Raw genomic sequence first — 14,596 nt, forward strand, 5'->3', positions numbered from 1 at the left:
GTAGCCTTCATTCTACAGTTCTTTAGCATTTTAACACTTGTATGTTCCCTGAAATGAGCAACTGCATGCTGGAAGATAGAGCTATGCTTTTGTAACGGTTGTAACTTGAAACGTCTCAATATGCTACCTTTGTAGTCCCTCACAGGTTGAGCTCTCCATAAGCAGAGATCTTGGTGCAACGATGGGAGGATGAAAGCCAGGCTGATACCAGTGAAGGGCTGGGAGTTCCCAGCCCTAGTAGCACAGGTGTAGTTATTGCTAAATCCCTGTCTTGTTTATTAATAACATTTAAGGGTAACAGTATTTTAGTAAGAATGTCTCTCCTACAGTTCAAACTCGCAACCCTCTCTCCACACAGCCGCTTTTGAGTGCTGTTCTACCGTCAGGAGGTCCAAGGAACTAACAGGGCTCCTGCTCTCGAATTTACTTAGCAAGTCATGCTGTCTCTGAAGGAGAATTTTTCCCATTTAGGTACTTGTAGCAGAAACTTGAGACTATAGCCTTTTGAAATGACATTGCACACACCCGATGAGATTACATCAGCTGCATTGCAACTTTGAAGATAAATGAGAACTGAATATTCTATAAGTTTTCTTGCCAAGTTGTACTAACTTTGGGTAGCAGGTATCAGTATAGGAGCTGGCTTCATTATGAGTGCCTGGTACACACAGATACACCAACATAAGGTGTGAGAGGCACCAAATCGAGCTTTGTGACGGATCCTCCTGCTCCAGAAGTGTAAAGGGGACAAACTCCGGTTGTTGAGCTTTGTGACAGATCCTCCTGCTCCAGAAGAAGTGTAAAGGGGACAAACTCCGGTTGTTCCCATAAACTATTCTGCTGGGTTTTTTTTGTTTTGGGGTTTTGTTTCTTCCCTACTGCCATCCATTACAACATTCAGACAAAGTTTCTAAGGAGAAAGAACAGCGCTTTGGCAAACAAGACCTGACTCTTTCTGCAGTATGGCTACGTGGCATGTGGAGTTCAAGATTGCCTATTGTTTCTTTTTACACTGTTCACAGCTCTTTACAGCTCACGTGGGTTGGACACAGTACCTCTTATAAGAAACAGCGTACTGGAACTGCAAACATTGAGCAACACATACCACAGCAGTTTTGGATGGTTAAGCCAAACTTTTCTAGCATAGCACGATCAACTCAATTTCAAACAATGCTTCTGAGGAAAGCTGGCTGTGAACAACTCAAAGCTATTCTTACGTTGTTTTGCATCCCACTAGGTCTTACATATAAACCAAGTGAGGCTTTTAGTGATTTGCAGTGTCCAGAGGAGGTTACCTTGCGCTCAATTCTCAGAACAGGTAATAGCATTCCATTAAAAGCACACTGGTTGTGGAGCATACCGAGGTACCGATCTCACCCCTCCTAACTGGAAAAAGCCATTAGCCTCTGCTTGCGCTCCACACCCTCCTTTGCCAATACAGAACCAGACTCCCGACAGTCTCAGATACAACCAGTACTTCAACCTGTACCTCGGCGCTTCTGCCTGATCTCTGCATAGCTTTTCGAGACTAGGTAGATGTTTACAGATGTCACAAGGCTTTGCCTGAATTCCAGCTATGCCATGTAACCTGTCAAACCCCACCTTGATTAGAGTTCTAACCACTAGAATTATTTTTATTAGAGATGTCTAATTACACAGCCAATTTAATTACAAGGACCCCAGAGTTAATGCCTGCCTATTTTAACAGCTTGATCTTGTTGAATGCTTTAAATCAGATGCCTGTATTAACATCTATTTATATTAATTACAATCCATTTCAGCCAGCTGCCATAGGATGATGGATTAGATGTTACTAACATAATTCTGTTAGCACAGAACAAAGTCATCTCGGGAAGCGAGGAAGGTTTGCTTTAGCACTATTGTGTACCTATGTACCTTCCTGTAAGGTAGGTACCTGTGTACCTATTCCTTCCTGTAAATGGCATATAGGGACAACACAACTTCTCTCCAGAACTTTTATCATCTTTGAAAGTGAATGCAGTAGCACCCACTTGCTGAGATGAAGTTTTCATCTTTAAAAGGGTAAGTTATCTTGTGCTTAATGCACTTGACATTGAGATAAACAGCTCTTGTACTCAGAATTCGTTGCCTAGTTGGCAGCCACCTTCCCTCTTCCTGATCAGCAGTGTCTCAGAGCTAGCCTAGGTCCAGGGCCTCAAGCTTCAATCGCTGATGGACAGTCTTGACAACAGGACATGCTACTCTGCCATAATCTGTTTAGAATAGCAATAAATTCATTTTAAAAGGTCGTAGTTAAGTGACTTCAGTTCACACTCGCCAGAATAAAGCCCCATGGATTCCAGAGAGCTTTGGTCTGAGCCCAGCACTGTCTTACATCCTTCAGCTTACTGGTCGGGGTAAGCTAGAGGACCCATGCTGGAAGTGCTCAAGCACCATCTCTTTAAGAATGTGAAAGTAGTCATGAGTTAGTAAATATGAATAGTTTCAGTCAAAAAATGACACCAACATATCTGTAATTAAGAACTTTCCTAGACAGGATTGCTGAAACTCCAAATCTCTACTCTCAAGCTGCATTTTTCCATTTCTCTCATCTCACTGGAATATATTCCATATATTTGGGGCAATTTACTGTAGGAAAGTTCTTCACAAAGTTAATTCTGAAAGCTATTTTACAGTTGGAATGTGTCAGCTGTTTTGAAATACACTGCCTGAACAAAGGTGGTTATACCATGTCAGTTTTCTTCCCTCCCTTGAAATTTGCATGCACCTGAAGAAACACCATCCCCTCTTAAAACATGACACAACATTCAAGACTGTTAAACATGCAAACACTTCATACTGCATTTTTTCAGTAATGCCTCAGATGAACCTCAAAACAAAATTAAAGTCTTATCCATAACAAAGTAGATTTTTAAAGTCCTTTATTAATCTGAATATAAAAAGACAGAAGTTGCCTATGATATAGGACAAAGCTCTTGCTTCATGAGGAAACAAAATTTTCTTTACAAAGTGAAAAAATAAATACCCTCTCAGAGTAAGGTTTATATGCTAATGTGTCATAAAAAAGTAGAGTTTTAATATTTTGACAAAATGTCTGTGCAAAGAAACAGATGCATAAACACACATTACTGCTACATTAAGGCAATATGAAAAGTATAGTCAGAAAATTTCAGTAAAGTGACAGTGTACTTTTCTAGCTTTGATTAAGCTAGTATTGCACCCAAACATGGTCTCTAGTTCCCTCTGTACCCTGGAGAATACACTAGGAAACCAGAGCCCAAAATGCCCAAGAAGGGGGGTGGAGATTAAAAACATTTTTGCAGGAAATGACCTACCCAATAAAGATGTTAACTGAAGAAAGCATTTAAAATTATACACATCCCTTATTTTAGAAATTAATGGTACATGTTTAATAGTTTAAAATCAGTCTCCAAAAATAAAGCCAGCTTAAAGGGCAGCTGACTGCAGGTCCCAAGACCACCAGCCAAGCTGGATGTGGGAAACCTGGGAGTACCTTGCCCACTGAGAGCTGTGAATGAAGTCCCACAACAGTGCTTCCACGGGACACTGCCAACCAGAAGGCTTTCCTGACCCACCCTCAACACTTTCAGACCAACAAACTTGTCCTATCCTTCCAAAGCTATTCTCAGAATTGTTTTCTATTTAACACAATTCTGAATTAAACATAGCTGCTTGATGAAACCTTGTAACTTCAGTTTAAAAACATTTTTTTAAAGTAAGTTCTCTCCTCTTTAAAGCAGTTTACTAAAAGCAGAAACTATGAGCCATACTAAACTGGTATTTGTAAAAGCTAGTCTTACTATTAAAATAAATGGAGTGACTGTACTAAAAAGGATTTAGAGAGTGTAAAACAAAAGGCTGCATTGCTCTTGCTGGGTATCTCAATACATGTACACCAAATTTCTCCAGGGTTACCTAGCTTTTTGGCAACGCCACCACGCTGCAAACTTATCCATCATTCTCCATCTAAGTAACATGAATCGATTACACTTCTGCTCTCAAAAGATGTCCCAAACCATTTTGGACATGCTGAACAAAGAATATTTATGTTCAAAAATGCAGTATTTTTGCTTTTGATTGTGGATCGGTGCCAGAGTGATTTGCCTTCTTCACAATCAATGGTTGCATTTCATATTAGTGCAGTTTAAAAAGTACATGATGGGTTTAAAGTGTATATGTAGATCATATCACAGTCAGATTGAGAAGACTGGTGTGGGTTGGCAAATACACATGCTGGACATGCTCTACACGAGATCTGCAAACAGGACACAACTGCAAAGGAAAAACATTAGGAAATTAGTTTACTTCATATTTTGAGAGTCTCTACACTTATTGGAGACTTCCCTCCATGTAGACAGTAACAGAGCACTTTTCTATAATCTCTATTTTTAAAACAGGGTATTGTGAGAAATATGCAGCTAATTCTTACCCTCACCACAAGTTAAGTTAGCACAGCTAAAACTTATCTTTCAAATGCATCATATAAACAGAACTTTCTTTAGAATTAGTTTACCACAAACAAAATTTTAAAAACAAGTTTTACTAGAATATCAATGTAAACATATTAATCCATGACTGTTAAATATACAGAAAACCAAGACTTCCACATATTTGCTAACTCACATCTTAATGGCATTGCAGTTACCTGTAATTGGGCAGCACAGGTCTTGCAGCATACTGTGTGGCCACAGGGACAAAAGGTCGAATTTATTTCTTCTTCACAACACACCATACAAAGCATGGACTCCTTTAGCTTCCGCAACTTCTCTTGCAGAGCTTTTGTTTGTTGGCAGCTAAGACCCTCACAATTGTCACAGTTCATGCTACTTTCCGAAGACTTAAGGGGGGAACTTGGTGGGGTTTGGTCGCTTCTTGAAACAAGATCCACAATGCCAGCATTATAAAGAGCTCGCCTTGCATGATCATAAACTTCTTTTGATGTTCTTTTAATGTCAAAGACGTATTTTTTACCCAGATTAATGTTTTCATTCAGGAATAGAGATGCTAGGTGGCCCTTTAAGTCTCGACTATACTGCATCATGACAGCACTGGTGACAGTGTCACACCTATAAAACAATGGGACAAATGCAAACTTGGTTAGTTAATACCAATAAACTTATCCCTACAATAATTTGTTCCCAAAGTTGAAGTAACAGCACTGAAATTAAAGCAAAAAGAACAGTCTGAGGTAATATTTAAGCTCTTGAATGTTGTTTGCATGACAAGTCTACTCTGAAGAGTGTAAAATGGAAAAGTGACAGTTATTTTACATCTTCAAAAATGCAAAGTGTCTGGTAAAATGGAGTCAGCCTATGGAAGGGAATTAAGGCATTAGGCTAATATAAACAGCTAACGCTTGCTTAATCCACAGTTCAGCTTGGCAACACCTCTTCACATGGTAGTTTCCAAACACTGCATTACAGAAGTATAATTAATAATCTTTGGCATAACACCTCTTTCTTTAGACGGGCTCTCAAATTTTTAGCATAGAATCAAGTAATGTCTTTAACCAAGTTTCCACTCAGTACTTTATATACTAGTATATCTGAAGGGAACCAGTGTGAATGTAGTGCAGAAAATTAACCCATTTGTATTTGCCACTGAGTATTTCAGCTACTCTAACCATGCTTGTCACATGTTTCAGCAATATAGTTAAATCTGCAGAAGCCTATTAAGGCATATCATTTCGCTAGAAAATGTAGGAAAGAAACACAAACACAGAACACAAGGACTACAGCCTCAGCAGGCCGAAGGTCCAAGATGTAAGCTTCTGGCCAAATGCTATCGCCTAGCTAAAATTCTGCTTAAATTAAAATCAGAAACTGCAAAGAACAGCAGAAGTTACAAGCAGAGACAAAGATCAAAAAGTTAAGACTATCTAAAAAGTTACATAATGCTTTAATTGCCTGGAAAAAAGTATGAAGAATGCGAAACAGCGCAAGGGCATATAATTGCAGAGCAGAACAAGACATGCTTAATATCAGGCTCACAAAATAAGCAGTGGTTAGCTGCTGATTAGCTGCAGTGGTTAGAAAGGCAACTAGTTGATGTTAATTGCTGTAACCGTATTAAAATGATCTAAGTTGAGAAGCTGGACAGGTTTTGCCTAGTGTATGTACTTTCCTCTGCTTTAAGTCCAATTCTTCTCTTACAAAGTAATTGAAACTGATATGCAGTAGTTAGAGAAGACACCACTAAGTGTCTTTGACAGTTAGTTCTACTGATGAGTGTTGGACCTCACAGTAGGAATGAAAAGGGGTTTAAAAAAAATCAGCCACCAAACGAGTATAGCACCCCTACCTCAAAGAACAATAGGATAAAGACAACAGGTAGCTGCTGGCCTGAAACAAAATCCTGGGCATGTGAGCAAGGACAGAGGAATTGTAGGAAGATTTAAATACATGGGATGGGAAGGTGGCACAGATAACTTCCAGCAACTGGAGGAGCCAAATAAAGGAGAGAAGGAATACATGTGCATATGAGCTACCCCTACATATTCTGAAAGACAGGATCTTTCTTCTCCTTTGCTCTATCTTCCTCCCTCTTACATAGGGACAAAAAAAAAGTATGTATTGTTTATGAAGTATCAAAGAACACAGTGAGTTTATATTCTGAAGTGCTGTTATTCATAGTGGTAGACTGAGAAATTTTGCTTGCCTCGTACTCCCACCCCACAAAACGGAAAGCAGCAAAAACCTGTTCAGCTTCTGGACTTAAGAGGAAAGTAGAGGTTGTAAAGACAATGAAATTTTGCAGAGAATTTCTGAAGTGCTGTCAGACAGCTGGTTGCTTAAGCACTTAACCCAAATACTGTGGAGAAGAGCAGCAGCATTTGACTCTAGTGGCAATACTGACCTGTAAAATGCATGCGTCTCTGTAATCGCTCTGTAGAGTCCACTTGCTGCCCTTGTACTGATCATCTTAAACAAGAGGACTACACTATTACCAGACTCCTTGGTAACAGTCAGATACACATTCTTCCCAGACTGAGTTGCCATTTGAACAACAGGATAAGCAATCCTATGAATGAATATAAAAAAAAGAAAGGTTATTTAGCTTTTAAGGATAAGGACATTTTCCACAAACTACTATGGTGCACTTTTATCAGAAGTTACAGTGATCTCCAACTGTTGTCTGTAATGCTGGGTTGATATGAAAATCAAGAGTATTAAAGGCCAATTGTCATCTTGATTATAAGCAGGTAGTGTCCTCAGACCCTACATTCCAATAGCTCCTTTTAGTAATTCATAGAGCAGTTTTGTATATTTACGTAAAAACTAGAGGCATGCTCAGTACTTCTGAAAAATGGAAGATGAAAATGGTTCCACAAAACATACCTGTTGATAGGACTGAAGTCATCTTTACAGATGGATATGCCTTCAGGTCCAACACCAATAAGGAGTTTTTGACCTTCACTGTCTCTCACTGAGTGCCACTCTACCCCATAGTTCTCCAGTGTTGTAACAATCTGTAGAACCTGATATTCAGCAGAAGCTTGACTTAGACCTTCTAGTTCCTTGTGCTTTGCAATAATGCTGTTGATAAAAAGATTAAGGACAGGTGAACTAACTCAAGTATGTGTCATTACTGTCAGGAGCCTGTTTTAACATGGGTTTTTAGATGACCTAGTTAAACAGATTATTAAATGCTCCTGACCTGCTTTATCTGGCTATAGATTTCCAGTAATCGTTAACTGGAAAGAACTGAGAATTACCAAAACATCCTGAGAATGTTCAGGAGACAATACTGTGCATTTGCTTAGAAGTTAAAAAGCTACATGTAATCAAGGCTTTTCAACTAACAACCCCCCAATGTATTTACCTCAACAACCACTGAGTTCACAACTAAAAAAAATCTACAGAAAAGCATGACACACTGAAAGTTTCTTGATATTCACGAATTGAGCTATGAAGGTGTTTTGGGAATCTTGTTTACTTCTCAGTGTAAGGGTACTAAGCCAGATAAACTCTTGTTACTTTCTTTCACAAGTGTAGGTCTAAGACATACTTGCAATATGATTACCCTGCTCCAAGTATTTAGATACCTGTATTTCCCCAAGTACTAGAGTTCAACAGCTTTTGCTTTTCACTAAAAAAATACTCATAATTGAGCTTAAAAATAAACTGAAATCAGAACATTAGTTAAACATTCAGGTTATACTTTAATCTCCAAAGCTATCTGAATTATTTTAACAACACAAGATACACTACAGCATCAGCAATTAAGGGCATAACAATCTTATGCTTTTGGTCTCCAAAAAGGAGGTTTATCATTGTGCTCTTTTTACCTCTCCAAAATGGTAGTGGTGAGCTCTTTTGCACACAACTCTTCATAATTGTACTTGGCAGTGTTCTGGTTATAGTCTCCAAACTTCATCTGTGCCAACAATGCACTAAGTTCAATTGCATTCTCTGAAGAACACTGAAGATTACCAGCAAGAAGATCTTCTTTTATATGCAAGAAAAACATATGCCTGCAATGGAATCAGAAATGTTTGCTTACACAAGATGTTAAAAGACATTTGTAATCAAGATATGTATCAAGTAACATCTCAGATATGTTTGGTAGCCATTAGTTTGGTAATCAAGCATTTGCAATGAATGTACCAGGTAGAGAAAGTCTGGCACAAGGGAAAGAAAAGGGCCTCCATCTTATCATTCACTTACACTTAAAGATGAGGCTACAACTGAAGACAGTGTCTAAAACCACTGTTGAAAAAAAATGAGCACCTTAATATTGTGTTCTTAAGAATAAGAGCTGCTTTAACTCCTAAGGCCACTTAGTCATTTCAATTTAGAGAGTAAAATATCAATGAAATATATTTGGATTAGTTTCCTATGTTTAACTTTCTTCGGTTGCCTTTTAGAAGTTGTTCTGCATTTCAGAAAAGCAAATTTGTGAAGAGCAGCCCAAAACAGCATACACACATCTATCATGCAACAAGAGAAGCCACACTTTCTCTACACAGCTGAAATGCCTCTGCCACCACAGTCAAAGGGAAGATGGTGCTTTTGCCAGTGACATGATTAACAGAATAACTTGAAACATCTGAAAAGGCATTGTGGAATAAAATACAAAGACATCTATTGTGTAAGCAACATTCATCAGACCAACCTTTATACTTGGGATCAAGGCAGGTTTGACAAATAGCTGGAAAATTCACAAAGCTGCTCTTAATTATCTAATAGGTCAGTTAATTAGACAAATCAAAGTTTCCACCAACCTTAAGAGCAGCCTGCTAATTTCCCCTATAGTCTACCTTAACATCTATAAATTCATCCTTATGTTCCCTCAGGGAAGACAATAAAAATTTCTTAGCATTTGTTCTTAAGACTCAACATATTTATGGAAACCAGATGCAGAAGTAGTTTCGTATCACTGAAAAAATTCTTTCAATAAATGAAGCCTAGTACTCACAGGCATGTGTCTTAGCTTCCACAGTAACGGGACATTTACATTTTACTCCTTCTAAAATTAAGTGTAGTCTACTTTTCTTAAAAAGCTATATTGAATCACTCATCACTGAAGTTCAAGATGCTAGTAAGTGATTAGCTTTCCTTCCAACAGCAATTTTGGATAATATCTTATGTATATCCTGTTGTAGTGCCATACAATTCCAACAGGGCAAATAAGGCTACTTTTTCACCACTATGAGCAGCTACATAACTTGCAAAATTTGTGTTCATTCTTAGCCCTACTATGATAAATGCTGCAGCTAAGAAAATACTGGCCCAAATGATGCCCTGTGTCCAGAGCTTTTGCAATCAGGAAAAAATAGGTATTATCCCATAAGCTGCCCTACACTCCTTTTCCTGCAGGAAGTCACAGCTCCAACGCTTTCTTTTGCATGTGGTTTGAGGCATGCTAGAGCTTCATTGCAGTTGTGACACAAGTGCTTAATTGCATCACCCTGATGTCTGGACATCAATCTCACTTCAGCAGTTCTCATGGGGGTCTGGTGGAAGCCAATATCCTTGCTCTGTGCAGGATACAAGTTCAGGTGGCAAGAGGACCAGAACTTCAGACAGTACTGTTGTCTCCACTCTTAGCAGGTTATTCTTGTTTAGGCTTTTCTTGGAGCAAGTCCCATATCTCTGCTCCAATCCCTTTCTCCTACCTTGCTAATTTGTAACTTTTGGCTTGGGCCACAGAAAGGCTTATCTGTAGCTTTTAAAATGCATAGGTTGTACACACTCCTTTCGGGGTTCAGTCCATAAATCCAGACAAAGTACTTGATGAATTACTAAAGCACTATGGCCAAAATAAATTCAAATAGTAGGCATTTCCCTAATTCCAATCAACATTTCATAAAATAAATGGCTTTTCATGCACTTCTGATCCTCTGTTAATACCAGAACAGGTTTTCCAGTCATTGTAACTATGTACTAATTACACATAGAGTATTTCAAAGAAATGTCTGACAATTTTCTTCTCATTAGCTGACACATGTTTACAACTACCACACCTAAATGCTTTATCTTCAGTTTATTTTACACATATGACAGCACTGACTACACAGGGAAAAGTCAGTCTTCTCCCCTTGCTGGGAAGACCTTACTGACATCAAGAGGGGAGCTGAAAAACAAAAGATCACTCCTGCAAATACAGATGCATTACAGAAACAACTACAGCAGAGGCATGGCTTGCCACGTTCCATTACTAAAAAGCCAGCAATAGCATAGGTAGACAAACGAGTTTAAGGTACAATGTAAAATAGCATCACAACAGCTAACGTGCAGTAACTTCCCATAACTGGCTCCTGTTACATAAGGGAAAACATCTCAGAGACTAAGCTACTTTGCATTTTTCTGATAAAGGGGACAAAGGTATGGCATGTATAAGGGACAGTTATTGCAAAGTAACTAAAGCTATGCAAGTTCATGTCCTGGCTTACTCTATGGAAAGGTATTTTGTTGAGTCAGAGAAAACAGACAAACACCCCTATTTAACAGTCCATATCACAAAGTCATTGGTCTGCACCCAAAAAACCCATTGCTGGCCCAAGCCCATTGCCTAAACTGCACTTAGAATAGGTCAGGAACTAGTTAACATATGGCCTGCCAGTTTTTGAGTGACAGTGAATGACTTCATACTGGTCTGCTACAGCAGCTGCCCTGAACCAAAGTTCAAGCTGCAAATTCACTGGGTGTTCTTTTTTTTAAATTATTATTATTTTGAGTCCCTAAGTGTGTTTGAGGAGGGAAAAGCATCTAAAAATTGAAAGACAGCAAGGGTCACAAACATTTTATACATCTGAAAAAGCGATTCTGATTAGTCCATCCAGCCTAAGATTGCACTTCTCCAAAGTTGTATTTATACATTGCAAAATCATCCCCCTTCAAGGTTCAAAACATGACACCAGCCAGAATCTGATTACAAAAGCAGATTTTTTCTTTTTACACAAAACAAAGTCTTTTGATCCTTAAACAGAAAGGCAAAGGAATGTGCTTTTTATTGCTGAATACAGTCAAGCAAAACTAAAGCATTAGGAGCCTTGAGGCAGTTCCTTATCTGATTCTCCAAAGTCTAAAGAACCCAACAGATCATCTGTAGAAAACCTGACCATATTATAGATTCTATTAGTTACCAGAAAGTATTTATGCAAGTTTTTGTAAATTAGATTGTGACCTAATCACTTAATAGCACTTAATCCACTGTCCATCCTCTCTCTAGGAATATCTAGATACAATGAAAATATTGTTAAAGCTTTTCCCACCTCTAAAGATACCCAGATTGTGCAGTAAAAGGGTACTCAGTTTTTCAAGGAATTATTTCAGTGTTAGTATTTTATGCTTAATGGAATTTTTACCAAGCAGGTTTTAAAACAATGAACTGTTTTAAAACTGAAAACTGAACTGTTTAACTGAAGTCCTCTAAAGAACATTCGCAACACTGCTGGTAGAATGACTTAGTCTGACCACCATACAAGAAACTAATTGTTTTTGTTTCTGCATCATTCACCACTTCAGTTATACATGACACATTAATATTACCTGTTATAAATTTGACCAGTAACTCAACTCAGACAAAAGCTGTTTCCTACCCCCCGCACAATATTCTCTTAGCACATTCTGCAGCTTTGTTACCACTCTTGCCAAAGTTTCATTTCACCTTTAAATCTTCATAGAAAACAAGCCTTCACTTTTCGATTACTGTGGCTCCTAGTCATCTTAACATCTGCCAGACATGTTGGGACATTGAACTAGTGGCAGCTTTAAGAACAAACAGAACTTTCCATTGCACTTGTAGCCCGAGTTCTACACATGACAGCATTAAGACAAAAGACAGTCTATATAGCCTAGAACAGCATTAGTTCTGCCCCCTACCCCAAACCTCATGCTAGCTAGATATTCCTGTATATTCAATTATAGAACATTTTGGTAGTTCAAAACAGTACACAGAAATACAGATTAGAGGACAAAGCATCAAGTTTGCCAAAGCTATACTTCATTAGTCACTGCCCAGGCAGAATTTCTTCCTTTCCAAAGGAAGAATTTAGAATTAGAACAGGATCACATGCTTTCTTCAGGCACTAGTTACACTAATGATTTTATATTCATTTTGTATCCTTATTTTTGCCCCAGTGCTTTTCATACAATTTAAGTTCCATGTGCATATTAAAACTCAGTAAAATCAAATGTACAGTGTGATTAATGTATTTTAGTTGCACACAAATAATTTGATACAAATGCTGTAGAAGAGGGAAGCTGCAAGGAGATTTCAGCAGATGGCCCATCTTACAAAAAACTACAGCTACCAAACTGAAGAGACAAACATAGATATCACATCAATTGCTTTTTGCCTCCCTCTGAAGTGATTTATGCAGGCTGAGTATACTGAACACCACTACCAGAAACAGATGTCAGGCACATAAATAATTTGATACAAATGCTGTAGAAAAGGGAAGCTGCAAGGAGATTTCAGCAGATGGCCCATCTTACAAAAAACTACAGCTACCAAACTGAAGAGACAAACATAGATATCACATCAATTGCTTTTTGCCTCCCTCTGAAGTGATTTATGCAGGCTGAGTATACTGAACACCACTACCAGAAACAGATGTCAGTATTTCACTACAATGAAATTCCTACAGGAAGCAAATCACTTGGTTATTGCTGACTGAATTGGCAATAACAGCCCTGCAAAATAGAGTGCTAGGAAAAGTGTAGAATATACATAATACAAGATTAATTTCTCCTTAACTCATTGAAGACAGTTATGTGCATCAGGATTCCAAGTTCTGCACTGAAAACTTTGTTTCCATTACTTTAATCAAGGAAAGGAAAACAAGGCAAATAAATCTAAAGACTATACTAAAAGTTTTAAGCTCTAAACTCAGCTGCCAGTGGAAAGTGACAAACCCCAATCCTTTATCAATAGAAGTATCTGTATATGACTAATGATTCCTAAACTAGAAATATAGCCAAAAGAACCCATTCTCTTGCCAGACTACTGGCAAGAATCTTAGCGTACATCCCAAGGAACTGTCTGTTCTCTTTGGGGTATGACACTCCCTACCAGAGGGTAAGGCTCTTTCCTACTGTAAATTAAATTTACAATTCTCTGTAGTCTAAGGGAATCAAAATTAAGAGGCATTATTGTTCTATGTAAAAATATATTGATAAAGATCTTAGCAATAGACTATAATTCTGTTTTTAAAAGCAGATATAAGGCCACTCCATATGAAAAAGCAAAGCTATGCACAGTTACTATTATGTTCCTCAGTATCTTTGTTCTTATTTGCTCTCAGCAGACTGGGTGAAAGGTTACCAACTGCAATTCAACTCTGATTTAGACAAACAGATCCATTAAACTCACCCTGGTGTCTATCACAGCAGACTTACTGCACTGTAACAAATACCGTGACACTGCTGCACTGGCTAGCCAATGCTATAGGATAATAGGATGTTTTTCTTATTTTCTACCTACTACAAGTATGTAGCCACACAAAGTATTTTACAAGCCAGTTCTGAGTTTTAACTAATTCATCAATACAGCTGGATAACACTGCAAAAACAATGTACTTTGTAAATATAATTCAAACACCAGGAAACATCACACACAACTTTCAACAGCTTCCAAAACAGTAATTACCTATCTCAAGGCTGGCAAAATACAGCTATTTTGAATGCTTCATGAGATTATGTGGCTCACTGAAATCTGACATACTATTTTAAATTGTCATGGCTTACATACGAATATGTGATTTTCAGTCATATTACACAAGACATAACTGTGCCCATTTTGAAGTACATGTGGGTAAATCTTACACTGCTCAAAAAACGATTCACTTCAACGCTATTTCTACTTTTGTGCGATCACTGCAACGTCGACTTTATCCTGCCAGACTTAGGACCGTTGTTCTCCTGGACGACCGTTTGGCACAATTCGCCTCTCGGGCGGCTGGGCACACACTCTCGTTGTTACGGCGGATGCAAGTTTCAGGACTTCTCCGCCGCGTGTTTCACAAAGAAAGCTGTTAGCCAGAGAAGAACTTTCCGCCCCGAGACAGAGGTGCAGGCCAATCAGGAGTTGAGCTCCCCGGGCTGCTGGGCCGTGCCCCAGCGCCGGGGCCGCCGATTCGCCCCGCCGG

The 14,596-nt window shown here is 38.6% G+C and overlaps 1 protein-coding gene across 1 annotated transcript in view; it reads right to left on the minus strand.

The window, feature by feature from the left end:
• Positions 1-2,886: 2,886 nt before the first annotated feature.
• MYLIP (myosin regulatory light chain interacting protein) overlaps positions 2,887-14,596 on the minus strand; it is a 15,562-nt gene continuing 3,852 nt past the window's right edge. Inside the window, exons 2-6 of the mRNA XM_009273714.1 lie at positions 8,291-8,476; positions 7,341-7,538; positions 6,859-7,023; positions 4,649-5,069; positions 2,887-4,275 (exon numbers count right to left, since the gene is read on the minus strand). Coding sequence (XP_009271989.1) covers positions 4,186-4,275; positions 4,649-5,069; positions 6,859-7,023; positions 7,341-7,538; positions 8,291-8,476 — 1,060 coding nt within the window. The 3' untranslated portion in view covers positions 2,887-4,185. The remainder of the gene's footprint in view (positions 4,276-4,648; positions 5,070-6,858; positions 7,024-7,340; positions 7,539-8,290; positions 8,477-14,596) is intronic.

The sequence above is a fragment of the Aptenodytes forsteri genome, unplaced genomic scaffold (assembly GCF_000699145.1).
Source record: "Aptenodytes forsteri isolate BGI_AS27 unplaced genomic scaffold, ASM69914v1 Scaffold63, whole genome shotgun sequence".
NCBI lineage: Eukaryota > Metazoa > Chordata > Aves > Sphenisciformes > Spheniscidae > Aptenodytes > Aptenodytes forsteri.